We start from the raw sequence: 27874 nt of genomic DNA, 5'->3' as shown, positions 1-27874 counted from the left end.
GTGGACAAATTTTGTCATTGGAGTTTTCCAACTGGGTACTGGCCAATCATGGAGCGTTTTGTCATCCTCAACACTTGACCCCCTGGAAGCCGGCCCACATGTCTATCTGCATCACGGTACAGCCAAGGAGTGTGGATCTGTATCAGCGTCCGAGCCGCAACTTAATTGGGCGAAAGGCTTGTGGAAGCGGAGAGGCTCCAAGCCATGAACCGCTGAAAGCTCCGCACCCAGCCTACGAGAGGGGTCTCCCTAATAGCGGTCTCATACTGACAGGCAAGAGAGCGGCTGTGAAGAGAGGGGGTAAGTAGGATTTACGCTTTAGCGTGAACTATTTCTTGCCAGTTCAGTACCAGTGGGGATGTAAGGTACCCATTATACCACTATGGGACTTTATCCAAGCAGTGACAAACAGGTGCATGAGAGGTCTCCCCGCACAGGGGAACTTGTTGTACTATTGTCGTCATGAACTGACCCTCTTGGACCAAAGGAAGAATAGTTTCCATTTTGAAGAACGGTACCCTGAGAAACTTGTTGAGACACTTTGGGTCTAAAATGGGTCGAAAGGTTTCCTCTTTTTTAGGAACCATGAACAGATTTGAATATAATCCTAGACCATGTTCCCTTACTGGAACTGGAACAATAACTCCCAGGGAGGAAAGGTCCTGAACGCAGTTCAAGAATGCCTCTCTTTTTACCTGGTCTGCAGATAATTTTGAGAGGAGGAATCATATATGTTATCATATATAATAAATGATGTCTCACCTGACCTCCAGACTAGGATTTCCAAAGTACAGAAGACAACACAGACCTCCTGCCGACCAAGGGAAGCTTGCAATGTTGGAAAAGATGCCGCTCCGCTTATAACTAAAAGCGGAAGAGCGGGTCACATGACCATCTGGCTGACAATTGCGCAGCTAAAAATAAAAGCATGCATATAGAAAAAACGCCTCAGCTTGAATCCGTGTCTAGCAGTCTAAACACCAAACATACCCACATCTCATGAGGAGGATATTAAAAGGCATATTCACTCAATTTTAAAAGTGAAATAAAACCTTTACTCCCTGCAAGTGTGTGTTATTGAAGAAATACAAATATACTTCCAATAATGAACCACAATGAAATAAAGGTTAAAAACTGTCATTAACCCTTTAGTCTCCTATCACATGACCAGTGCCTGCACCCTGCCAGAAAATATTCTGTCCCAAGGATATAAAATGTCCCCCATATAAAATGTCCCCATAATTTGCAGCTAATCCCTCTTTAAGTGCAATGTCTCCAGAACCTAGAAGACAAAAAAGCACTTACCTGCAATCTAGCTGTCCGGCAGGAAGACAGCTCACAAGGAGTGAAAGGACACATACTCCTTACAGAGACCTGTAGAAAAAAGAAAGAATAGAGTAAACCTACTCTGACTTTCTATAACTAGGGCAGCAATGTGTTAGGAACAGAGCAAGAACCAACTCTCTACTTTCTAACTGCAGGAAAAAGTACCCAAAAAAGGAATTCATTTCATCAGACAGCAAACTTCACCTCCTCCATTGACAGAGGCAAAAAGAATGACTGTGGATTATGGGTAGGGGAATGACACAATTAACAGATTTGTTGTGGTGCTCTTTGACTCCTCCTGCTGACCAGGAGTGATATTCCTCACTAGTAATTGAAATGACGTTGTGGACTCTCCATATCTTAAGAAAGAAATATATCTTAGTAAATTGATACAGGCATACTAATAATGACACTACCCTCCTCCCTCATAAGCATTTATCAATTACTTTGGGGTATTTAAACACAGTGACAGACTTCCTCCATTCTTTATAAATAAATATATATATTATATACATGCACACTCTGTGTGCAAAGATTTGCACTCTCACCTCTCTTATAACGACTGCCAGGAACAAAATATTAAGCATCAGTGTAACAGATCTGCCCTCATTGGACTTTAATCCAGAAGATATTGTTTACTTCAATGTGACGTTTCAGAGCACTGTAGCACCTTCTTCAGACAGTCTGACGAGGGGGGGGGGGGGGGGCTGGGTAGGGGGCAGCAGAATTTTGAGTGCCTAGGGCAGCACAAAACTTAAATACGCCTCTGATTCCACCTATACATTGTATTGATAGAATTTGTATTCATACCCCTATGAGTATTATTGTTAGTATGTGCAAAGTCAAGTTAACAATTTAGAAGAGAGGGGGGTGTATTTTAGACATAAGAAAGTGTCAGAGGACAAATAATCTCACCCTTAAAGCACTCAGTTTACTATATAACCTACTTTAATACAAAAGATTTATAGTCAAAATAACTTTTAGTTCTCAGTAATGCTTTACATTTAGACATATTTGTACACACAACCTTTTGTATTATTAAATGAGTTCAGTAAGTATTTTTACTACATTTTTTACAAAAAGCAGTTATAGGATGTGCAGTTTCTTATTTATATCTTTATTTATGTTAAAGGGACAAGATTGTCAAAATTAAACTTTGGATCAGACAGATCATGCAATTCATACAAAAGAAGGGTATCAGGAACACCATGATGTGAAAAATAAAATCAGTCTTTATTCCAAACTTTAAAATCTGGTACAGGATACAGGTAATGACTGGTCTTACGCGTTTCGGCTGACCTGCCGTAATCATAGACCTGACAAACAAACGTCAATTAGCATTTAAAAAGGGTTACACTTGAATACCATCGTTTAGTGTTAATTAAACACCTGCTAAACCTATTCATGTATAACTTCTCAATGAGATGTGGATTAACAAAACACTCAATAACATTCTCATAATCAAATGCATAGTAATCTTATATTATTCACCTAAAGAGAAGGGAAAAAATATACAAGACTATTTAAATCATATCAATAGATAAAGGATGAGATGAAAACTATATAAATAAATAAATATATACACAAAATAGCAAATAGACAGTTATAATGTAGTCAATAACAGAGCATAACAATTTTAAGCAACATCAGTGTAAATGTGATTAATTCATACTCAGCAAAGAAATTGACATAAGGAAATACATCAACCAAATGTTAAATAGCAATAAGTTCATAATCAATATTACTGCAAATATCAAGGATACATAAAAATATATAGAGAAAGGTGTATCATAATACACAAAAAAAGGAAAGATCAATAAATAAATCAAAGGTATGATATTGAGATACAAAAATGTAATTAAACTAAATATGTACAGAACAAAAATCTAACTTATTCCCAGTAATTTAATAAATCAAATTCCGAATAAAAGCCATTTGGCATCTGGGTAGCCAACTTAAAAATCCAAAACGCTTCTTGTCTTGATAGTGCTCTGTTTTTATCACCACCTCTGTGATTCGTTCAATAGCACACCATTTGAAACTATTGACATTTCCTTTATGTATGTCAATAAAATGTCTGGACAATTCAGAACAACGCTGTTTGTTGGTAATATAACCCGGATTTTCACGTATTCTTGTTCTGACGCCCCTAGTGGTCATACCTATATATTGCATATTATGCGTTGTACACTCAACTAGGTATACCACATAGGACGCAGAACAATTAATACAGCCTTTGGTTTCAAAAGTTTGTCCATTAGTACATGAGTGAAAAGAACCACCTGTTTTTAAATAATCACAAGCCTTGCAGCATGAACTACCACACCTCTAAGTACTATTTGTTGTGAGCTAAGAGCTGCTGCTCGTTAGTTTAGGAAGTTGGCTTGAAGATAAAATGTTACCAAGCATTAGATTACGTGAATATACACATTGACACCCTTTTTCTACGACTTTTAAACAGTGGTGGTTCTTCTTTATTTTGAATTTTATTTTTATTGGAGAAAACCTTGTTATCACTGTTAGTTCTTTTATCATCATAGTCTGTACATGCCACATTAGTTGATATGTTCTCAAGGAGATGTGCCGAGTAATATCTTTCATTTAAACGAGTTTTTATGCTGTTGCTTTCAACAACATAATCTCCTTTTTTTGATCAGATACGCTTGGTTTTAAGAAACTGACTTTTAGTTATCCCCCTGAAAACATGTCGTGGATGTGCACTTTTGGCGTGAAGAATGTGTTACCAGATATCAATTTACAGTATAGTTTAGTGTGTATCTTGTTCTCGTCTACTTCACCTGTCAGTGTAATGTCTAGAAAATTAATGTTGTCAGTTTGCCATTCATATGTTAACTTCACACCATTTTCATCTTGGTTAAGGTATTGTACAAATTGCTCTGCCTGATCCTCACTCCCTCCCCACACAAATAAGAGATCATCAATAAAACGTTTATAAAAAATAATACCGTTTGAAAATGAGTTACTATCTGCATAGATACAAGTTCTTTCAAGCCATCCCATAAAGATGTTGGCATATGAGGGGGCAATTTTTGCCCCCATCGCAGTTCATTGTATCTGCAGGTAGTAAGACCCTTTAAATAAAAAAATAATTGTGTTCCAGGAGGAAGCGAGTGTTCCGCAGAACAAGTTGCAAATGTTCAGAATCCAAGTTATAACATAACTCCAAAAAATACTTAACAGCTTTTAGGCCCATATAGTGTGGGTTTGTAGAATACAATGAGACTACATCTATAGCGAGCCAACTACAATTTTCTGACCACTGTACTTCCTTTTAAAGATCAAGTACATGCATAGTGTCTTTGATGAAACTGGGGAGATTAATGACTATTGGCTGAAAAATTGTATCCAATCATTTTGACATAGGCTCGAACAACGAGCCTACGCCAGAAACTATAGGTCTCCCCTTAACATTATAAAGGCTCTTGTGTACCTTTGGCAGATGATAGAATATGGGTATTACCGGATTATCAACTAGTAGATATTGAGTAGTGTCTCGATCAAAGATACCCAAATATACCCCATCATCTACCAAAGATTTCATTTCTCTCTGAAAACAGAAGGTAGGATTAGAATGCAGTTCAACATATGTATTTGTATCACTTAACTGATGCATGGCCTCATCAATATATTGTTGACAAACGAAAACAACCACACTTCCACCATTGTCAGACTGGCGATTAACAATAGAATGATTTTCTTGTAACAATTTAATCGCCATTTTTTCTTTGCGTGATAAGTTTGACTTTGTGGTTGTGGTGGTATAGTGCAGTGTAATGAGATCTTCTATTACTCGTTTATAGTACAATTCCAGCTTTAACCCCTGATTTTTAAGTTGGCAACCCAGATGCCAAATGGCTTTAATTCGGAATTTGATTTAATAAATTACTGGGAATAAGTTAGATTTTGGTTCTGTACATATTTAGTTAATTTACATTCTTGTATCTCAATATCATACCTTTGATTTATTTATTTATTCATCTATTCATTTTTTCTGTATTATGATACACCTTTCTCTATATATTTGTATTTATCCTTGATATTTGCAGTAATATTGATTATGAACTTTTAACATTTGGTTGATGTATTTCCTTATGTCAATTTCTTTGCTGAGTATGAATTAATCAAATTTACACTGATGTTGCTTAAATTTGTTATGCTCTGTTACTGACTACATCATAACTGTCTATTTGCTATTTTGTGTATATATTTATTTATATATAACCTTTATCTATTGATATGATTTAAATAGTCTTGTATATTCTTTCCCTTCTCTTTAGGTAAATAATATAAGATTACTTTGCATTTGATCATGAGAATGTTAGAGTGTTTTGTTCATCCACATCTCATTGAGAAGTTATACGTCATTGGTATTCAAGTGTAACCCTTTTTAAATGCTAATTGACGTTTGTGTGTCAGGTCTATGATTACGGTGTTCAGTTGAAATGGTAAGACCAGTCATTACCTGTATCCTGTACCAGATTTTAAAGTTTGGAATAAAGACTGATTTTATTTTTCACATCATGGAGTTCCTGATACCCTTCTTTTGTATGATTTTTCTAATTGGGGACTATGAGGAGTCTCCCACCCTTTAGGAACATCCATTTGGGATCCCCTGGCACCCTAGAGATACTTACACATCACACTTTATATTAGCATGCACCTTCCTATTGCCCGCCATAGCCTGAACAGCCTTAACTGTGTTGCCCACATACTACCTACAGAGCATGGATAGATTGGGCGAACGGATCCCATCATCCCTCTGCATAGCTCGAAGCAACCCGTGATCGACCTTCCTGGGAGGAGTGCGGTGATACGTGTTCTTCTCCTGGGTTTAGTTTCCAGAGGATTCTGCCGCTGACGGTTCCCTGTGTGCAACTGAGATTTGCCAGAACCGGAGAGTATTGAGCAGACAGCAGGAGCGTACGTGCAGTAAGAAGGTGAGCGTCTAAAGATTTATTGTTATCAGGCTGTATTAGCGGCTGCTTTTTTTCTTTCTTGAACACAGGCTAAGGTGGCAAACTAAAGAAGCAGGTTCATTCTGTTTAATTTGTGCTCAGTATCTGGTGGCCTTTATGTACTATGCTTTTGAGCCTCATGTAATGGATATTTTATAGCCAGAAACGTTCTGTAGAATGATCATGCAATTGTAAGATATTTTTCAATTTACTTGTATTATGAAATGTATTTTGTTCTCTTGCTATACTTTGTTGAAAAGCATACCTAGGTAGGCTCAGGAGCAGCAATTCACTAGTGGGATTTTCTCACCAGATGTGTTCAGCTAGCTCCCGGCAGTGCATTGCTGCTCTGGAGCTGACTTTAACTATGTATTTAATGCCTTTGCAGAGGTTAAACACATAATACTATAATACCATAATACTATGAAAGCAATGGTGCAACAATAAAATGCTTTAACACAGAGCATTCTATTTTTAACACAGAGCATTCTATTTTTGCCCCTTTATGTCCCTTTTAATGTAAGTATTCTCAGGCACATTCTGTTTACATGGGTGTTAAGCAAATAATCCAAATAGGAACAGCACCACAAGGAAAGCAATTCAATCTTATCTTTATTGGGACATCAAAAGATCCAACAACACAACGTTTCGGTCTATCTATGCAATTCCGTCCTCTCTGGTCTACCTAGCTGCCGCACAGCTCCTTTACAATCCATTATGAATGCCTCTGCCAGACTCATCTTCCTTACTCGTCGCTCTTCATCTGCTGCACCTCTCTGCCATTCCCTTCACTGGCTTCCTCTTGCCTCTAGGATTAAACATAAAATCCTCACCCTGACATATAAAGCTCTCAACTGCACTGCTCCCCCCTACATCTCAGAACTTGTCTCTAGATACTCTCCCTCCCGTCCCTTTCGATCAGCTCAGGATCTCCTCCTCTCCTCCTCTCTTGTTACTTCCTCACATTCACGTTTACAGGACTTCTCCAGACTGGCCCCCATCTTGTGGAATTCCCTGCCTCGCTCCATAAGACTCTCCCCTAGTTTTAACAGCTTCAAGCACTCCCTAAAAACTTTACTATTCAGGGATGCATACAACCAACACTAACCTTTCCTAACGTCATTGCTTTCCCCTTGAACCCTTAGATTGTAAGCCTATGGGCCCAGCTGTTTACAGATTGCTTCATAAGAGCCGACTACAACAGTGAAACTCTCGGCAGGGCCCTCTACCCACTTGACCCCTACAAAAGCTATCCTGTACACCAACTATGTTTACAGCGCTGCAGAATCTGTTGGCGCTCTACAAATACCTGATAATAATAATAATAATAATAATATCTGACCTTAATCATGTGGTATCTGGGCAGGACCTTTGGAACGTGCACCCATTTGCAGACTTGTGCTGGGCCTGTTAATTTGTTATTGTACATGGGTGTTAATACATGTTCTATGGCCATATATTAATGTTATTTCATTCTCATAGAAAACTGGCTCAGCTGCCCATAAAGAAAGAACAGAAACAGAAGGGGTTACCATACGATGAAAGGTACAAGCAGATGCAGATAACATTTGCTTAGTCTCTACTCATGTGTACAAGACAGCTATATATCCCATCTAACAGCTGTGCATATTGGTAAACCTTTCCTGTTCCTGCTGTTGCACGGTTACAAATAAATGAATTGCTGTTGTCTGTGAGTCTATACATCCATTCTGAGGTTGTGCACATTCAGATATATAGTGGCCAGACAATTGTGTCTCAGCTTTTCTACTGGGTTTTCAGCTTGCCAAGATATGTACAGCTTTAATTAAGCTTTCACATTCAAATCATCTGTCTTTTTTGTAATTTACACAACAATGCAGTGGAAATGGTGAAAACGAGCCTGGCAGATCTATTAGGGACAGGAAGGCCAAGAATTCAGGTTCCATGGTAACAACAGAGACAGAAAAGTTGTGCTTTAAGGGACAGTGCTTTGGTTGATGAGGATGTTAATGGGTTCAGTGTGGAAAATCAAACAATACACTACTTTATCCAACAACTCAATTCCCATCAGCATTGCTTTATTTCTACAATGAAGTGAGGCAAGGGCAACATATGAAAAATGCTGCCATCTCAGATCCATGACTATGTGATATATAGGACCAGATTTCACAGGACATGTAATAAAATATACTAGCAAAGCCTGGGGACATCTGAAAACAGAGTTCAATTGTACTACAGGCACTTGACATACGGGGCATAGATAAAATATGTTATATATTTCAATATGGGTTCATTAGTTAAAGTGATTGTAAAGTTTACCAAATTAAAGCCCGGTATCTAAAAGTACTCTTAAAAACAGGGGCACATCAATTAATTAACCCCTTAAGGACCAGCGACGTACCCTGTATGTCGCTGGCCTTTTTCTGGGACTTGATTGTTTTATAGCGCGGTCTTGCCACCAGCGTTGCGACTGCTCTATTCCACAAAGCCTTCTGGAGGGAGGGCATTAATAGTGTGTTCTTGCTAGACTTGTGCTATTAGGTCCAAAAAAAAACCTTAACAACCAGTGAAATACAGGGTACATTGTGGTCATTAAGGGGTTAAACTTTACAGTCACTTTAAGCAGCCTAGCTCCTACTAATTGAGACTTCATCTCTAAAACAGTGCACCTATAAAAAGCTTAAAGAGCCATGATACCCAAATGTTGAAACACTTGAAAATGATGCAGCATAGCTGTAAAAAGCTGACTAGAAAATATCACCTGAACAATATGTAAAAAAGAAAGATATTTTACCTCAAAATATCCTAAGTATTCACATAGTAAAGGACTTTAGCAGCAAATCTGTGTGCCTGTCCCGGGACCAACAGGGGAGTGAGCCTCATGCACACTCATTTCTCTATTCAGTTTAAGGAAGTTTACTATGAGATCTCATGAAAGTTAAGTGAAATCTCATGAGATCACAGTAAAAGAGTTCATGGCCTCAGCATTGCTGATTGGCTGCTGTTACTTTCTTCATTTTTTAAAAAAAAAAATTTTTTTACCTGCAGTTGGACAACAGCTGAAGTATAACTTTTTACACAGAATTTACTCTGGTGAGCTGAAGAAATTGTGAGGTAAAATATCTTCCTTTTTTACATAAGGATGCTCAAGTGATATTTTCCTGTCAGCTTTTTACAGTTATACTGCATCAGTTTCAAGTGATTTAGCATATGAGTATTATGTCCCTTTAATTGGACATGGACCCACAAAATTGCTCTTTCATGACTTAGAAAGAGTAAAATGTAATCATTTTTAAAATTTATTTCTATTTTCAGATTTACTTAGCTCTCTTTATATATCGTTTGTTGAAAAGCAGATAGGTAGGTTTACCGCTTAATGACCTGATCTTTCTATGGGGGTGTCATTTTCAATAGCATGGTCTTGCTATAGCTTTTCTATAGCCAGTTAGGGAGAATGTGGGAGTGACAGTGTTTTACACACAATGCACTTTAGCTTCTCTGGGGGAGAAACAACAGTTTTCAGAGTTAAATTACAGTAAAATCAGGCAAACTAAAAAAAGAATGTGTACTGCAAAGAATTATATTTGAGTTAATGTTCCTTTAAGCACTAGATCTACATACAAAATACATTTGTACATAAAAGCATTTCAATTAATTTTGTTAACAACATTCACATTGTGTTCAGTAACCTTTTGAGTATATTTATCGTATTTGCTTTGCTGAGGCCAATTAAGGACATACAAATTTGAGTACACCCCTTACATTTTTGTTAATATTTTATTATATCTTTTCATGTGACAACACTGAAGAAATGACACTTTGCTACAATGTAAAGTAGTGAGTGTACAGCCGGTATAACAGTGTAAATTTGCTGTCCCCTCAAAATAACACAGCCATTAATGTCTAAACCGTTGGAAACAAAAGTGAGTACACCCATAAGTGGAAATGTTCCAAATTGGGCCCAATTACCCATTTTCCCTCCCTGGTGTCTCGTTAGTGTTGCAAGGTCTCAGGTGTAAATGGGGAGCAGGTGTCTTAAATTTGGTGTTATCGCTCTCACACTCACTCATACTGGTCACTGGTAGTTTAACATGGCACCTCATGGCAAAGAACTCTCTGAAGATCTGAAAAAAAGAATTGTTGCTCTACATAATGATGGCCTAGGCTATTAGAAGATTGCCAAGACCCTGAAACTGAGCTGCAGTATGGTGGGCAAGACCATACAGCAGTTTCACAAGACAGGTTCCACTCAGAACAGGCCTTGCATGGTCGATGAAAGAAATTGAGTGCACGTGCTCAGCATCATATCCAGAGGTTGTCTTTGGGAAATAGACGTATGCGTGCTGCCAGCATTGCTGCAGAGGTTGAAGGGGTGGGGGGTCAGCCTGTCACTGCTCAGACCACACACTGCATCAAATTGGTCTGCATGGCTGTCATCCCAGAAGGAAGCCTCTTCTAAAGATGATGCACAAGAAAGCCTGCAACAGTTTGCTGAAGACAAGCAGACTAAGGACATGAATTCAGGGCCGCCATCAGGGGGTGACAGCCATGACTCCAGTCAGGGGCCCCGAGGTCTACAGGGGCCCGACCAGGCCCCCCCACATACCCCCGTTACTTGCAGCAGCCAGCTGCATAGAAAATTTAGTCAGGCTTGGCTCTTTACATGCTGCATGGCTGGAACTGGAAACTACAAGTTCCAGAATGCCATTCATCATATCTTCAAATTGGAATGGGAGGGAGGAGTTCCCGCCAGGACTAGCTAGAGTTAAGAAGTTATTGAGGATTAAGAGCACTCCTGGAACAGCTGAAAAAGTTAAGGTTACCACCAGGTTAGATCTGCTCTGCTGCCTGAACGGTCTGAACTTTCCCTGTCAGACACTAAAAGTCCCGTCCGACAGGGCTTCTCCTTCCTGGCTCTAACTTTGTAAACTTATCTTCCTGCTAATCAGGTCAGTTATGCAGGCTGATCTATTTGTCCCACTCCGGCTATGAGAGAGAACAGAGGGTGTTTAATATGCTGAGTGAGAGAATGTGAGGAAAAATAAAAAACGTCTGACTGCCCTTAACCCGCTGACCCCAATTCCATAAATGAGTGTGACAGTTTTAGTGCACTGCTTAGAAAATATAGTCACAAACAGACTTTTAAAAGTGTCTTAAGCCATGTTCAGCAAGCACTCCAAGCGAACGCAGAGCTCGCTTGGAGCGTTCGAAGAAGACTTCCAAGCGAGGTGCTGGGTGCTTGCTGAGCGCTCAGCTGATGCAAGTCCCAGCGTTTCCAGCATGCTGGTAATGCTGGGACTTATTCGAACAAGCTCAGACGCTTCTAAAGATGGCAGCCTCCATGAGAAACATGTGTTGTTCATGGAGGCTGGCATCTTTAGAAGCGTGAGTGTTGTAAATTTGCCACAGATGCAATGCCAGGCAGCGTGGTGACGGGAGACGTTGCACTGGGAACGTTTTTTCTAAGCTCCCTTATGACGTCTCTATAGCACCACGTCATTGCTCAAGCAGATGTGCCGGCGCTGGCTCTGAGCTTTTGCTGAACGCTGCTTTAGTGACTTTAATCGCTAGTTGTATTAAATGTTATACAACTGCTGGTTAAAGCCATTAATACCCTTTATAAATCTGCACACAAGTTAATTTTCTTTTCTTTTATTATTAATATATATCATACACAAGTAAAAATACATTATAAAAAAAAACTCACACTGTGCAGATTTATGAAATGTCTTTGCATAACAATTAATATAGCTACTGATTAAAGTTATAGAAATATTCCATAAATCTGTACCAAAAGTGTTATTTTTTTAATATGAATATTTTACTTATGTATGATTAATTATGGGCATTATTGAGTTTTATGTCAACATTTTGAAGAGTTTGGCCATCCTTTCATATCTTAAAGACATTAGTAATTTTTTTAGTAAAATTGTGGGTATTTTAAAATACCAATAAAAAATAATGTTGTTTTTATGTTTTGTAATGCCATTGCCCACCAGTAACACAGTGAGAGAAATCAGCTTATCCACCTGTCAGCATTTTATTTAAAGAGACAGTGTACTGTAAACATGTCTCTTCTTTAATGTGTTCCCAATGATCTATTTTACAGGCTGGAGTATATTAGCATATCTAAATAGGCTCAGTAGCTGCTGATTGGTGGCTTTAAATAGATGCCAGGTGTGATTGGCTCACCCATGTGCATTGTTATTTCTTTAACAATGGATACCTAAAGAATTAAGCAAATTAGATAATAGAAGTAAAATGGAATGTTGTTTAAAATTGTATTCTCTATCTAAATCATGAAAGAAAAACATTGGGTTTCATGTCCCTTTAAGTATTTGGTATGGAAAAGCTCAAATATTAATTTTCAGTTGTTCTCTCCACATATAGAGACATAGGTAACATAAGGAGGCTTTGTGTGTGTGTATATAAAAAGTGATAATGTAAGGCAAATTGATATACCTGCAAGCTCTTTGGTTCAAAAGAGCAATACCAACTAGCTCATAGTAAAAAATAAACCTAAAGGAAAAGTTATCAAGTCATCGGAAACCCATTTAACGGAGACCAGTTTTACAGTATACTGACCCTATAAAGGAACAGTGTACAGTATGTTTTTTTTCCTCCTAGACATTCCTGATCACTCCGTATACAGTGTATAAAATGTATGCTGTAGCTTTATTCCCTAGTTAATTCCTTGTTGTCATTTCCATCATATTATAAGTGATTATAAGAGGTAGATTGTTTTATTTTACTCAGTCTAGGTTAAAACAACAATAACTGACTACTGCATACTATGTGTAACCTAAATTATTGTGTTACTTGTGTATGCAAGTGTGAATGTCTGTGTGCAATTTGTGCATTTGCGTTATTTAATGTAGGACAGTGTATACTCTGAAAAAATTGTTTTTGCTGCGCTGTATAGGGCACAAGAGAGAGTTTAGGTTTTGTCCTGGACTAAAGGTGGCAACCCTAGGTGGAGTACATGGGGACTAGGGAATAAGGGGTCCCCAGAGCAGCAGCAGCAGCACATGGGGACTGAATGAGGAAGCGGCACACAGAGGAGGCAGCCTGAACTGCAAACTACAGCTGACAACCTCTCTCCTCCACTTGAGAGTAAGGTAGGCATTTTTTTAATGTAACAAACTGTTCCTGTTCCCTTCTAATGCTTTGTGATTACAAGTGGTCTTTTCCTGGTGGTCCGCTTTGGCACAGGGGGGGACTGCTCAAAAGTTTAGGGGCCCTAAAATTTCTGGTGGCAGCCCTGTATGGATTACTGGAACCATGTCCTGTGGTCCGATGAGACCAAGATAAAGTTATTTGGTTCAAATGGTGTCAAGCATGTGGTGGTGGCAACCAGGTGAGGAGTACAAAGACAAGTTTGTCTTGCCTACGGTCAAGCATGGTGGTGGGAGTGTCATAGTATGGGCCTGCATGAGTGCTGCCGGCACTTGGGAGCTACAGTTCATTGAGGGAATCATGAATGCCTACATGTACTGTGACATACTGAAGCAGAGCTTGATCCCCTCCCTTCGGAGGCAGAAGTGCAGTATTCCAACATGATAATGACCCCAAACACACCTCCAAGACGACCACTGCCTTGCTAAAGAAGCTGAGGGTAAAGGTGATGGACTGGCCAAGCATGTCTCCAGACCTAAACCCTATTGAGCATCTGTGGGGCATCCTCAAACGGAAGGTGGGGGAACGCAAGGTCTCTAACATCCATCAGCTACATGATGTCCTCATAGATGAGGGAAATAGGACTCCTGTGGCAACCTGTAAAGCTCTGGTGAACTCCATGCTCAAGTGGGTTAAGGCAGTGCTGGAAAATAATGGTGGCCACACAAAATATTGACACTTTGGGCCCAATTTGGACATTTCCATTTAGGGGTGTACTCACTTTTGTTGCCAACAGTTTAGACATTAATGGCTGTGTGTTGAGTTATTTTGAGGGGACAGAAAATGTACACTGTTATACAGGCTGTACACTCACTACTTTACATTGTAGCAAAAGTGTAATTTCTTCAGTGTTGTCACATGAAAAGATATAATAAAATATTTACAAAAATGTGAGGGGTGTACTCAATTTTGTGGGATACTGTATATATAATCTACCCTAGTCAAGCAATCATTGTGCAGTATGTTGTAGGTATAAGTTTATGCATCTTGTAGGATGCATTTTAAGGGCAGTGAAAGGGAAAAAAAGATTTTGCTTGATTTCTCTCCCTGCTGGCAAATGTTTGACCAATGTGCCCCAAAAGTCCTTAAAGCAATAGGCACCATCATCTGGTAACACAGGTTTAGTTCTTAATTTTTAACAGAAATTGTAATGCTCACTATTTTCTGAATGAAACTACAGGAAAAGGCGACATCATAAATAATAATAGTATGTTGCAAAATTGTTTTACTATAAATAAAAAAACATTTTATGATACAAGTGTTTAATGACCTTAAACTCAAATTGTAATACCCCATAATAATATATATATGTAAAGATATATCTTACAAAAAAATATTTCTATAAATATATGATTTTACTTATGAATAAATAGAACATATTATCCGACGTGAAGAACATTGGAATGTGAAATATTCATATTTTAATGTTGGGTTAGCACATAGGTTTTGTGCACGAGCATGTGTGTTATTTCTTTTCCCACTCTTTGTGCTCCATTGAAGTCTATGGGGGAAAACGTTTTACTTTCAACTTGTAATATGCGCACTTCCCGACACGCTCAAAAAGTTTACTTATAGCGGAGTTAAAGCGGGGCGATAAATGGCGATACACTCGTGATCTAGCACAAAATGTTTAATAATGCACACTAAAAAAAATACTTTGCAAAAGCACATTCATTATTTATTTTGTTTTTCCGATATGTAACTCTGAAAAAAGTGTGTGTGCAGAGGGGGGTTTAGGTTTTATATTTCAATGTAGGCTCTTCTACTTCATATGCTGAACCCTGCAGAGCCAGATGAATAACTCTCAAGTTAAAATTTGACTGTCTAAACATTCTTTAAAGGGACATTAAACACAAACGGCTAGATTACGAGTTTTGCGGTAAAAAAGCAGCGTTAACAGGTCCTAACGCTGCTTTTTTACGCCCGCTTGTATTACGAGTCTTGCAGGTATAGGTGTGAAGCACACTTGTTTGGCCTTACCACAAACCGACTTAAGTAAAGTTCGTAAACCCTTTTTTCGAAGGGACTTCCATAGCGCCGGTATTACGAGTCTGTCCTGGGAGGCCAAAAAGTGAGCGGTACACCCTCTACCGTCAAGATTCCTAACGCATTTTAAAGTCAGTAGTTATTTTATGAGTTTTACACTACAGCGCCGTAGCATTAAACTCATAACTAAAGTGCTAAAAAGTACACTAACACCCATAAACTACCTATTAACCCCTAAACCGAGGCCCTCCCGCATCGCAAACACTATAATAAAATTTTTAACCCCTACTTTGCCGCTCCGGACATCGCTGCCACTATAATAAACATATTAACCCCTAAACCGCCACATTCCCGCCTCGCAAACACTAGTTAAATAGTATTAACCCTTAATCTGCCGCCCCTAACATCACTGCCACCTACATTATACTTATTAACCCCTAATCTTCCGCACCGGGCATTGCCACAACCTACATTATATTTATTAACCCCTAATTTGCTACCCCCAACATCGCTGCCACCTACCTACATTTATTAACCCCTAATCTTCCGTCCCCAATGTCGCCGCCACTATTCTAAATTTATTAACCCTTTAAACTTAAGTCTAACCCTAACACCCCCTAACTTAAATATAATTTAAATAAATCTAAATAAAATTACTATCATTAACTAAATTATTCCTATTTAAAACTAAATACTTACCTATAAAATAAACCCTAAGCTAGCTACAATATAACTAATAGTTACATTGTAGCTAGCTTAGGGTTTATTTTTATTTTACAGGCAAGTTTGTATATATTTTAACTAGGTAGAATAGTTACTAAATAGTTATTAACTATTTAATAACAACCTAGCTAAAATAAATAGAAATGTATTATTATTATTATTATTCTTTATTTATAAAGCGCCAACAGATTCCGCAGCGCTGTTCATAGGTAACAAAGATAAAAGGACAGTACAATATGAGACACCAGACAAAATTTAACAAACAAATACAGGAGGAATTGGGAGCCCTGTTCCCGTGGGAACCTACAATCTAAATAATTTACCTGTAAAATAAAACCTAAAAAACACTAACACCTAACACTACACTACAATTAAATAAATTACCTACATTAAATACAATTAAATAAATTAAATTAAATTAGCTAAATCATAAAAAAAACTAAATTACAGAAAATAACAAACAAATTCCAGATCTTTAAACTTATTACACCTAATCTAAGAGCCCTATCAAAATAAAAAAGCCCCCCAAAATAAAAAAATCCCTAGCCTAAACTAAACTACCAATAGCCCTTAAAAGGGTCTTTTGCGGGGCATTGCCCCAAAGATATCAGCTCTTTTACCTGTAAAAAAAAATACAAACACCCCCCAACAGTAAAACCCACCACCCACACAACCAACCCCCCAAATAAAAGCCTAACTAAAAAAAACCTAAGCTCCCCATTGCCCTGAAAAGGGCATTTGGATGGGCATTGCCCATAAAAGTGCATTTAGTTCTATTGCTGCCCAAAGCCCTTACCAAAAAATAAACCCACCCAATACACCCTTAAAAAATCCTAACACTAACCCCCGAAGATTCACTTACCGGGAGAAGTATTCATCCAAGCGGCAAGATGTCCTCAATGAAGCCTGCAGAAATGGTCCTCCAGACGGGCAGAAGTGGTCCTCCAGACGGGCAGAAGTCTTCATCCAGACGGCATCTTCTATCTTCATCCTTCAGATGTGGAGCGGCTCCATCTTCAAGACATCCGGCGCGGAGCATCCTCTTCAAACGAAGTCTTCTTCTGAATGAATATCACTTTAAGTGACGTCATCCAAGATGGCGTCCCTTAGATTCCGATTGGCTGATAGATCAGCCAATCGGAATTAAGGTAGAAAAAATCCTATTGCCTGATGCAATCAGCCAATAGGATTAAACTTCAATCCTATTAGCTGATCCAATCAGCCAATAGGATTGAGCTTGCATTCTATTGGCTGATTGGAACAGCCAATAGAATGCCAGCTTAATCCTACTGGCTGATTGCATCAGCCAATAGGATTTTTTCTACCTTAATTCCAATTGGCTGATAGACTTCTATCAGCCAATCGGAATCTAAGGGACGCCATCTTGGATGACATCACTTAAAGAGATATTCATTCCAAAGAAGACGTTGTTTGAAGAGGATGCTCCGCGCTGGATATCTTGAAGATGGAGCCGCTCCATGTCGCAAGGCTGAAGATAGAAGATGCCGTCTGGATGAAGACGTCTGCCCGTCTGGAGGACCACTTCTGCCGGCTTCGTTGAGGACATATTGCCGCTTGGATGAAGACTTCTCCCAGTAAGTGAATCTTCGGGGGTTAGTGTTAGGATTTTTTAAGGGTGTATTGGGTGGGTTTATTTTTTAGGTTAGGGCTTTGGGCAGCAATAGAGCTAAATGCCCTTTTAAGGGCAATGCCCATTCAAATGCCCTTTTCAGGGCAATGGGGAGCTTAGGTTTTTTTAGTTAGGCTTTTATTTGGGGGGGTTGGTTGTGTGGGTGGTGGGTTTTACTGTTGGGGCAGTTGTTTGTATTTTTTTTTACAGGTAAAAGAACTGATTTATTTGGGGCAATGCCCCGCAAAAGGCCCTTTTAAGGGCTATTCGTAGTTTAGGCAAGGGGGGGGGTTATTTTGGGTTTTTTATTTTTTATTTTGATAGGGCTCTTAGATTAGGTGTAATTAGTTTAAAGATCTGTAATTTGTTTTTTATTTTCTGTAATTTAGTGTTTTTTGTTTTTTTTGTGATTTAGCTAATTTAATTTATTTAATTGTATTTAATGTAGGTAATTTATTTAATTGTAGTGTAGTGTTAGGTATTATTGTAACATAGGTTAGGTTTTATTTTACAGGTAAAAGTATTTAGTTTTAAATAGGAATAATTTAGTTAATGATAATTTTTATTTAGATTTAATTAAATTATATTTAAGTTAGGGGGTGTTAGGGTTAGACTTAGATTTAGGGGTTAATACATTTAATATAGTGGCAGCGATGTTGGGGGTGGCAGATTAGGGGTTAATAAATGTAGGAAGGTTGCGGCGACATTGGGGGAGGGAGATTAGGGGTTAATAAATATAATGTAGGTGTCAGCGATGTTTGGGGCAGCAGATTAGGGGTTAATAAGTATAATGCAGGTGTCAGCGATGTCGGGGGCGGCAGATTAGGGGTTAATAAGTGTAAGATCAGGGGTGTTTAGACTTGGGGTTCATGTTAGGGTGTTAGGTGTAAACATAAAATGTGTTTCCCCATAGGAATCAATGGGGCTGTGTTACTGAGTTTTACGCTGCTTTTTTGCAGGTGTTAGACTTTTTCTCAGCCGACTCTCCCCATTGATGTCTATGGGGAAATTGTGCACGAGCACGTACGACCAGCTCACCGCTGACTTAAGCAGCGCTGGTATTGGAGTGCGGTATTGAGCATAATTTTGCTCTACGCTCACTTCTTGCCTGTTAACGCCTGGTTTGTAAAAACCCGTAAGACCAGCGCTGTAAATAAAGTGAGCGGTGAGAAAAAACTGCTCGTTAGCACCGCACAGCTCATAACGCAAAACTCGTAATCTAGGCGTAAATAAATGCTAGACAGAATGAAGCATTCAAGGAAAAGATTAGTCTGAGAATAACATGTAGATGCATTTTTTAAAGTTTCATTAGCTGTTTAAATATTGACAATTTTTTTTTAGTGTCTATAAAACAATGTGAGCTGGCAGGTTGTAACTTAGGTTACCTTCTCTGCTGTGGTCAATTAGGGACAGTTATAAATAGGTCATAAGAGTGTTCAGCCAATGGCTGGGTGGAATATATAACAGTGTTCTGCACTTGCATTTCTAACAGGAAATGAAAAGAACACAATTTCAGGAAAAGGGGACAAAATAAATAATGAAAGTATATTGCAGAGTTTTTTTTCTGTATATACAATTTACCAATTTATATTACCATCTCAAAGTGTTTAAAGTCCCTTTAAGGGACCTCACAGAACTGATGAGACTTCCTAGATATCCTTGACCGATGAGAGAGCATTAGAGATTCAGGCCCTAAAATGTTACACTCATTTTTATCAATATTTAAACAATATAATTATAAAAAAAATACATCTGATTTCTGATCTCAGGCCAGTCTTTGCTTAGAATACATTATTCTTTCTAGCATTTATTGAGTGTTTATTGTCACTTTGAAGAACATTAGATAAATACAGCCAGATTATTAGAGATTATTATAATTTGTAGAATATTTATGGTATTCAGTATCTTTATTAACAAACCTAGAGAAGACTTGATTAGCAGCGCCTGATTATTCAGAAAAAAAAAGCTGATTTATGTATAGTAAATCTGGAGAACATGCAATAAATACTTTCCATTGTATAAGTTACCATATTAAAAGCTAATACCATTATATCTTGTTGTATGCAATCACATTTTAATATACTACACTTTTTACTTTCTCTAATTTAATTTACTTTTTTTTTTTTTTTTAAATAATTAAAAAAATAAAATAAAATCAAAACAACCGCTAATATGTCTATTATCCTGCCAAAAATACTTTTGTAGCTGTAATTATTTATTTGCAGCATTTGATTTTAATTAGATGGGCCCATTGCTGTCTGTAGAAACCACATATGGGGGGGGGGACATACCCCACCATTATTTTGTGGGTGGGGTTGGACATGACAAGGGTGGGATTGGACAGGTTGTGGGTGGGACCGGGAGGAGTCTATACTGGGAGGGATGATCAACTTGGGGGCCAGTTTCCCCCGGTGATGTCACTGAGTAACACAATGTTTCCAGTTATTTGCAGAGACAAGCTGTAACTGACTTCATCCAATTAATTGTACCCTGGATTGTCACAAATGTAACTGAAGTGTTTACAAACTTCTTGATGTATATTTGGCAAGATATTCATAATAACAAATAGATATAAAATGAAGAAAATCATTATTTTAAAAATGGCAGCTCATTGGCATGAAAAAATGTAATGCAATTCTTTGCATATTTTTGGAGACAAAGAGAAAAATCATAAGGGGGACATTTTCCTCTTTACGCAATCCATCTCTGGACAGTACAGGAACAATATTTTGAATACACAAATAAACAATTCCAATTCACATTAACAGGAAAAGCATTGTTTTCAGTTGCAGTAATGGAACAAAATGATATTTAACTCCATCAGCTGTTGATTGGTTTAAAGTAAATAACTTTATGTGATTAGAGTGGAAATTCTGATTCCCTTTTAAAAAAAATATAACATAATTTATGCTTACCCGATAAATTCCTTTCCTTCCTGACAGGGAGAGTCCATGTCTTCATTCCTTACTGTTGGGAAAGATACCAGCCAAAAACTTAAATATCCCTCCCACTTCACCTATCCCCCAGTCATTCTGCCGAGGGAACAAGGAAAAGTAGGAGAAACATCAGGGTATAAAGGTGCCAGAAGAAATAATATAAAAAAGGAGCCGCAAAACAAAAATAAATTACGGGCGGGGTCATGAACTCTCCCTTCCAGGAAGGAAAAGAATTTATCTGGTAAGCATAAATTATCTTTTCCTTCCATAAGGCAGGGAGAGTCCACTACTTCATTCCTTACTGTTGGGAAAACTATACCCAAACTCCAGAGGACACTGAAGGAATAACGGGAGGGAACAAAAAAGAGGCGGACCCTATTATGAGGACACCACAGTCTGCAAAACATTTCTCCCGAAAGCTGCTTCAACTGAAGCAAACACATCAAACTTTTAAAATTTAGAAAAAGTGTGCAAGGCCTTACAAATATGATCCATAGAGGATTCATTCTTAAAAGCCCAGGAGGAAGCCACTGCTCTAGTGGAATGAGCCATTATCCTCTCAGGAGGCTGTCGCCCCGCTGTCTCATAAGCTAAGCGAATGACACTCCTCAACCAGAAAGATGGGGAAGTTGTAGTAGCCTTCTGCCCCTTACGCTTCCCTGTATAGATGACAAACAAAGAGAAAGATTGTCTGAATTCCTTTGTAGCCTGAAGATATAACTTCAAGTCACGAACCACATCTAGATTATGAAGCAAGCATTCGTTCCCTGAAGAATGATTAGGACACAAGGAAGGAACAACAATTTCTTGATTAATATTACAATCCGACACCACCTTAGGGAGGAGCCCTAATTTAGTACGTAAAACTGCCTTATCAGCATGGAAAACAAGATAAGGGGGGTCACATTGCAAAGCAGAAATTTCAGAAATAGCCAACAAAAAAAGAACCTTCCAAGATAATAATTTAATGTCAACAGTATGCCTAGGCTCAAACGGAGCCTGCTGCAAAACACTAAGAACAAGATTGAGGCTTTAAGGTGGAGCCCCAGATTTAAACACAGGTCTGATCCTAGTCAGAGCCTTAACAAAGGACTGCACATCCGGATGCTCAATCTCTTGTGCCGTAACACAGATGGGACCGACATCTGTCCCTTCAGGGAACTAGCAGATAGACCCTTCTCCAGTCCATCCTGGAGAAAAGATAAAATTCTTGCAACCTTAACCTTATGCCAGGAAAAGCCACACTCTTCACACCAGTACAAGTAAGTCCTCCACACTTTATGGTAGATATGATGAGTCACTGGCTTACGAGCTTGAACCAGAGTGTCGATAACACTCTCAGAAAACCCTCTCTTGGCTAAGACTAAGCATTCAATCTCCACGCAGTCAGTCTCAGAGAATCAAGATTTTGATGAAAGAAGGGACCCTGTATCAGCAGATCTCTGTGACAAGGTAACCTCCACTGAGGAGATGAGGACATCCCCACCAGATCCGCAAACCACGTCCTTCACAGCCACAATGGAGCAATCAGAATCACTGATGCTCACTCCTGCTTGATTGGAATCTGATAAACTGGCATTAACCCAGAAGGGGCCAAGCATTTAAGGCATTGAAGATTGCCCAAAGTTGCAATATATTGATCGGAAGGGAGGACTCCTCCTGAGTCCACAGCCCTTTTGCCTTCTTGTCACCTCAAACGGCTCCCCAGCTGGAAAGGCTTGCATCCATAGTCTCAACCTCCCAGGATGGTCTCAAGAAGCACGTGCCTTGGGACAGATGATCTGGATAGAGCCACCAAGACAGCGAGTCTCTCAACAGGTTGTCCAGCACAATCTGTTGAGACAAATATGAATGGTCGCTGTTTCATTGTCTCAGCATTCATATTTTATAAGGGTCATCTGGCAAAGGGAATGATGTCCATACAGGACACCATGAGTCCGATCACCTTCATACACTGGGCCACTGAGGGTCTCAAGGAGGCCTGGAGGGCAAGACAGCAAGTAGTTAGCTTGCAATGTCTCTGATCTGTCAGAAATATTCTCATGGAAATTCACCCTTGTACTTGGAGTAAGAGAACTCTTTTCCAAGTTTATCTTCCATCCATGTGATCGAAGAAGACCGAGAAGGGACTGCGAGTGTTCTTCCGCTAGACAAAAACATGGCGCCTGTACCAAGATATCGTCCAGGTAAGGCGCTACTGCAATACCTCATGTTCTGGCAATGGCTAGAAGAGCCCCCAGAACCTTCAAAAATAATCTTGGAGCAGTAGCTAGGCCAAACAGAAGAGCTATTAACTGGAAGCGCTGGTCCAGAAAGGCAAACCTCAGGAACTGAAAATGTTCCCTGTGTATCGGAACATGAAGGTATGCATCCTTGAGGTCTATGGCGGTCATAAACTGTCTGAACCAGAGGAAGGATTGACCTTATTGTCTCCATCTTGAAAGTGTGAACACTCAGAAACTTGTTTAGGCACTTTAAGTCCGGAATTAGACGAAAAAGTTCCATCCTTTTTATAAACCACGAAATGCTTTGAATAAAACCCCAAACCTCTTTCTGCTATAGGTACTGGGTCAATTACTCCTAGAGAGGAGAGATCCCGTACGCAAAAAGGTAGTCCTCTTTTCTTGTCTTGTAGACAGTCTGGAGAGAAGGAATCTGCCCCTGGACGGATGAGATTTGAATCCTATCCTGTATCCCTGAGCTACAACCTCCAGGACCCAAGGATCCTGTACATCCTGAAACCAAGTGTTTTAAAAAAGAAACTGTCTGCCCCCTACTCAATTCGATCCCGGATCGGGGGCCGCGCCTTCATGCCAATTTGTTCTTGGTGGGCTTCTTAGTCTGTTTGGACTTGTTCCAGGACTGAGCCGGCTTCCAAGTACTTTTGGGCTGCTCGGACTTGGTTGAGGATTGCTGTTGTTGTGATTAGTCAGAACTAAAGTAACAAAAATTAGACAATTGCCGTCCCTTAGGCCTATTCTTCTTATCCTGCTTTAGGAAGGCACCTTTCCCTCCTGTAGCCATAGAAATAATGGAGTCCAGCCCTGGACCGAATAAAATCTTCCCCTTGAAAGGAAGAGAAAGGAGTCTGGATTTAGAAGTTATATCTGCAGACCAAGACTTCAACCAGAGAGCCCGGCGGGCTAGGACTGCAAAGCCAGAAGCCTTTGCATTTAGGCGAATAATCTGCATATTTGCATCACAGATGAAGGAGTTAGCAATTCTCAGAGCTTTAATTCTCTCCTGAATCTCCTCGAGGGGAGTCCCCACCTCAATGAGCTCTGACAGAGTGTCGCACCAGCTGCTGCCGGTTGAATAAAAACCCTGTATGTTGAAACATCTTCCTCAGACAATTTTCCATTTTCTTGTCCATATGCTCTCTAAAAGAAGAAGAACTATCCTCCAGAGGAATAGTAGTACACTTAGCCAGCATATAAATAGCGCCATCCACCTTAGGGATGGAGCCCCATAAATCTAATAGAGAGTCAGGGACCGAGAATAATTTTTAAAAAGTAGACAAGGGGGAAAAAGAAGTTCCTATTCTTTCCCATTCGTTACGTATAATGTTCGCCATCTTAACTGGCACAGGAAAAGTCAGAGGGACCTTCCTGTCTTCATAAACCCTGTCTAATTTAGGGATCTTAGGTTCCTCAGGGAGTTTAGCCTCTGGAACCTCTAGCGTAGACAGAACCTCCTTTAATAAAAAAACGCAGATACTCAATTTTAAATCTAAAGGAGGGTTTCTCCGCGGAAGGAGGTTTAGAAAATTAAGTCTCCGACTCAGAAAGTTCACCCTATGAAGCTACAGAGGTTAACTCATCCTCGGATAGTTAGGACATAGTAGCTAAATCCGACAACAATTTAGATGACTCTAGGCCAGGAGAACTATGTTTAACCTTTCTCTTATGTTTGCTAGAGGGAGGTAATGCACTCATGGCCACAGACACCTCCAATTGTAACTGCGCAGTAAAGTCAACAGGAAAATAGCCCCCTCCAGATGGAAAATTAGTTGAGCAACGGGGAACTGCATGTGGAGCGGATAGAGTAGAAAGGGTAGTAATCCTGAGAGGTAGACAGCTCAGAGGGGCTAATAGCCCTATGAGTATTAGCAGGCTTGTCTTCCTTCTTAGACTTAGGATAGAGACAAAATAATATAATATGTAATTTAATTACTTTACCTGCAAATTATACTGCAGTGCCTCACCATTATCCCTTACTTTTTAGTTTCTGAATTGTAAAGTTCTAACTCCCCCCACACAATTCCTTTTATGGCTGTATCTATGTTTATTGTTCTTTTGGTAAAATGCAAAAGTGAATAGGGAATATCTACTGGGGCATACCTAGAAGCTGTGAACTCAGTTGAAATACAATGCCTGTGTCTAAACACTGATAAGAGGGGTGGAGTTAGCTGTTCCAGGCAGTTTAGCTATGTAATTCATTTTGCTTATTTTTTAAAATGATTTTAAAAATACTTGCCAGCAATTTTTAAACATTTTTTTAATGCAAACTATTTTAAATTAAGTAGCCCTTTTAGGATATGCACAGATCTCAACCTGTTTTATGGCTCTTTAACCCTTGATCCTATCGAGGCATAAAGGAGCCACACTGTGACCCTGTATAGCAAAACTGAATATATAAAACAGTCTTACCCTCCAGGATCCATGCTGTGGAACAGACATAGTCTCTCAAGTGTGACAGTCTTGCAGCGGCGCTCTGACATGGACTTGAGTGTGTAACAGCGAGCAGTGAAACCCGTCAAAACTGATTGCACAGGAGTTGTTAGGCGACAGTCTGGATGGGTTCGCTTTCCCTGCATCTCCAGACTCTAAATTTCATGAATACTCTCACTGAGAGGTTGACATAATTACTTAAAACTCCAGTCCTTTCTTGAAGGGAACATACCCATTACAGGACTATCCAAATCTTCTATCACTTCTCTGCCACCTCCTATAGTGACGAAAGGCAAAGAATGACTGGGGGATAGGGGAAGTGGAGGGATATTTAAGCCTTTGGCTGGGGTGTCTTTGCCTCCTCTTGGTGGCCAGGTGTTGTATTTCCCAACAGTAAGAAATAAAGTTGTGTACTCTCACCGCCTTATGGAAGGACATATGTATTTATAATTGATATGGATACTGTTTATTTTACCTTTCTACAACATCATCTCCATTCCAGCAGGTGGAACCATCTCTGACTGCCAGGTCCCCATCGCACAAACGTTCAGCAAAAGAGGCATAAAATGTTCTTGATAGCTTCATGTAGTTGATAAACTCCCTGAATGAAATTAAGTTAAAAAATGAGAATCCAAAGCATTTGGTAAGAAAACAGTTTTCAGTAATACAGCACATACAGAGTAATGGTTATCTTACGAAATGTGTTTGTTTTTAAGTTCTTTATGTTACACTGAGAATTGCTGGAGTAAAAAATAGCTGTAGCTCAGACATGTTAAAATCTTATGTGAGATAATAGTAATAAAAAATAGCTGTAGCTTAGACATGTTATAATCTTATGTGAGATAATAGTAATAAAAAATAGCTGTAGCTTAGACATGTTATAATCTTATGTGAGATAATAGTAATAAAAAATAGCTGTAGCTTAGACATGTTATAATCTTATGTGAGATAATAGTAATGAAAAATAGCTGTAGCTTAGACATGTTATAATCTTATGTGAGATAATAGTAATAAAAAATAGCTGTAGCTCAGACATGTTATAATCTTATGTGAGATAATAGTAATAAAAAATAGCTTTAGCTCAGACATGTTATAATCTTATGTGAGATAATAGTAATGAAAAATAGCTGTAGCTCAGACATGTTATAATCTTATGTGAGATAATAGTAATAAAAAATAGCTGTAGCTCAGACATGTTATAATCTTATGTGAGATAATAGTAATAAAAAATAGCTGTAGCTTAGACATGTTATAATCTTATGTGAGATAATAGTAATAAAAAATAGCTGTAGCTTAGACATGTTATAATCTTATGTGAGATAATAGTAATGAAAAATAGCTGTAGCTCAGACATGTTATAATCTTATGTGAGATAATAGTAATGAAAAATAGCTGTAGCTCAGACGTGTTATAATCTTATGTGAGATAATAGTAATGAAAAATAGCTGTAGCTCAGACATGTTATAATCTTATGTGAGATAATAGTAATAAAAAATAGCTGTAGCTTAGACATATTATAATCTTATGTGAGATAATAGTAATGAAAAATAGCTGTAGCTCAGACGTGTTATAATCTTATGTGAGATAATAGTAATAAAAAATAGCTGTAGCTCAGACATGTTATAATCTTATGTGAGATAATAGTAATAAAAAATAGCTGTAGCTCAGACATGTTATAATCTTATGTGAGATAATAGTAATGAAAAATAGCTGTAGCTCAGACGTGTTATAATCTTATGTGAGATAATAGTAATGAAAAATAGCTGTAGCTCAGACGTGTTATAATCTTATGTGAGATAATAGTAATAAAAAATAGCTGTAGCTCAGACATGTTATAATCTTATGTGAGATAATAGTAATAAAAAATAGCTGTAGCTTAGACATGTTATAATCTTATGTGAGATAATAGTAATGAAAAATAAAAAATATGAAAAGGGCAATGCAAAAAATTGTGCATTTTTCTAAGATAATTTTTAAAGTCACTGGGCTCCAAATGCTGCTTCAAGGGCCCATCGTTCCAGACGAGCCTGAAACAAAAGTGAAGAAGCAGCGGTCATAAGATTGGTTGATACGATCGGGATGATTGATAGCCCCTGCTAGTGGCCACCTCTGAGCAGGGGGCAGCATTGCACAAGCATTTCGGGTGAAACGCTTGAGCAATGATAAATGCTGACAACATATGCTGTCCACTTGCAGCGATGTCCAGTGAACATGATTCGCTATAGCAAATCAAGTCCGCTCGACATTTGATAAATCAAGCCCAATAGGTTTATTTTGAGATGAGAGCTGATCTGGTGAAAAAGGTGAAATCTGATACCTTGTCCAAAACTTTTGCCAATAACAGGGCACAAATCTTGGCTACACCTTGTATTCAGAAGAAATATCTGATTTCTTGCTAGGGAATAACATATATATATAACACACAGAGAAAGTCCAGCACTCACTCACATATATATATAACACACAGAGAAA

General features: G+C 38.6%; 1 protein-coding gene across 2 annotated transcripts in view; it reads right to left on the bottom strand.

Annotated features, from left to right (window-relative positions):
• Positions 1 to 27874, bottom strand: part of LOC128656136 (glypican-5-like) — a 501056-nt gene that overhangs the window by 255412 nt on the left and 217770 nt on the right. For both annotated transcript variants that reach the window (XM_053709861.1, XM_053709862.1), the window contains one exon: positions 25878 to 26003. In XM_053709861.1, coding sequence (XP_053565836.1) covers positions 25878 to 26003 — 126 coding nt within the window. The remainder of the gene's footprint in view (positions 1 to 25877; positions 26004 to 27874) is intronic.

This window comes from Bombina bombina, chromosome 4, assembly GCF_027579735.1.
Source record: "Bombina bombina isolate aBomBom1 chromosome 4, aBomBom1.pri, whole genome shotgun sequence".
In the NCBI taxonomy this organism is placed as follows: domain Eukaryota; kingdom Metazoa; phylum Chordata; class Amphibia; order Anura; family Bombinatoridae; genus Bombina; species Bombina bombina.
Note: the sequence above shows the minus strand (reverse complement) of the source record. Positions and strands in the feature narration are given on the sequence as shown.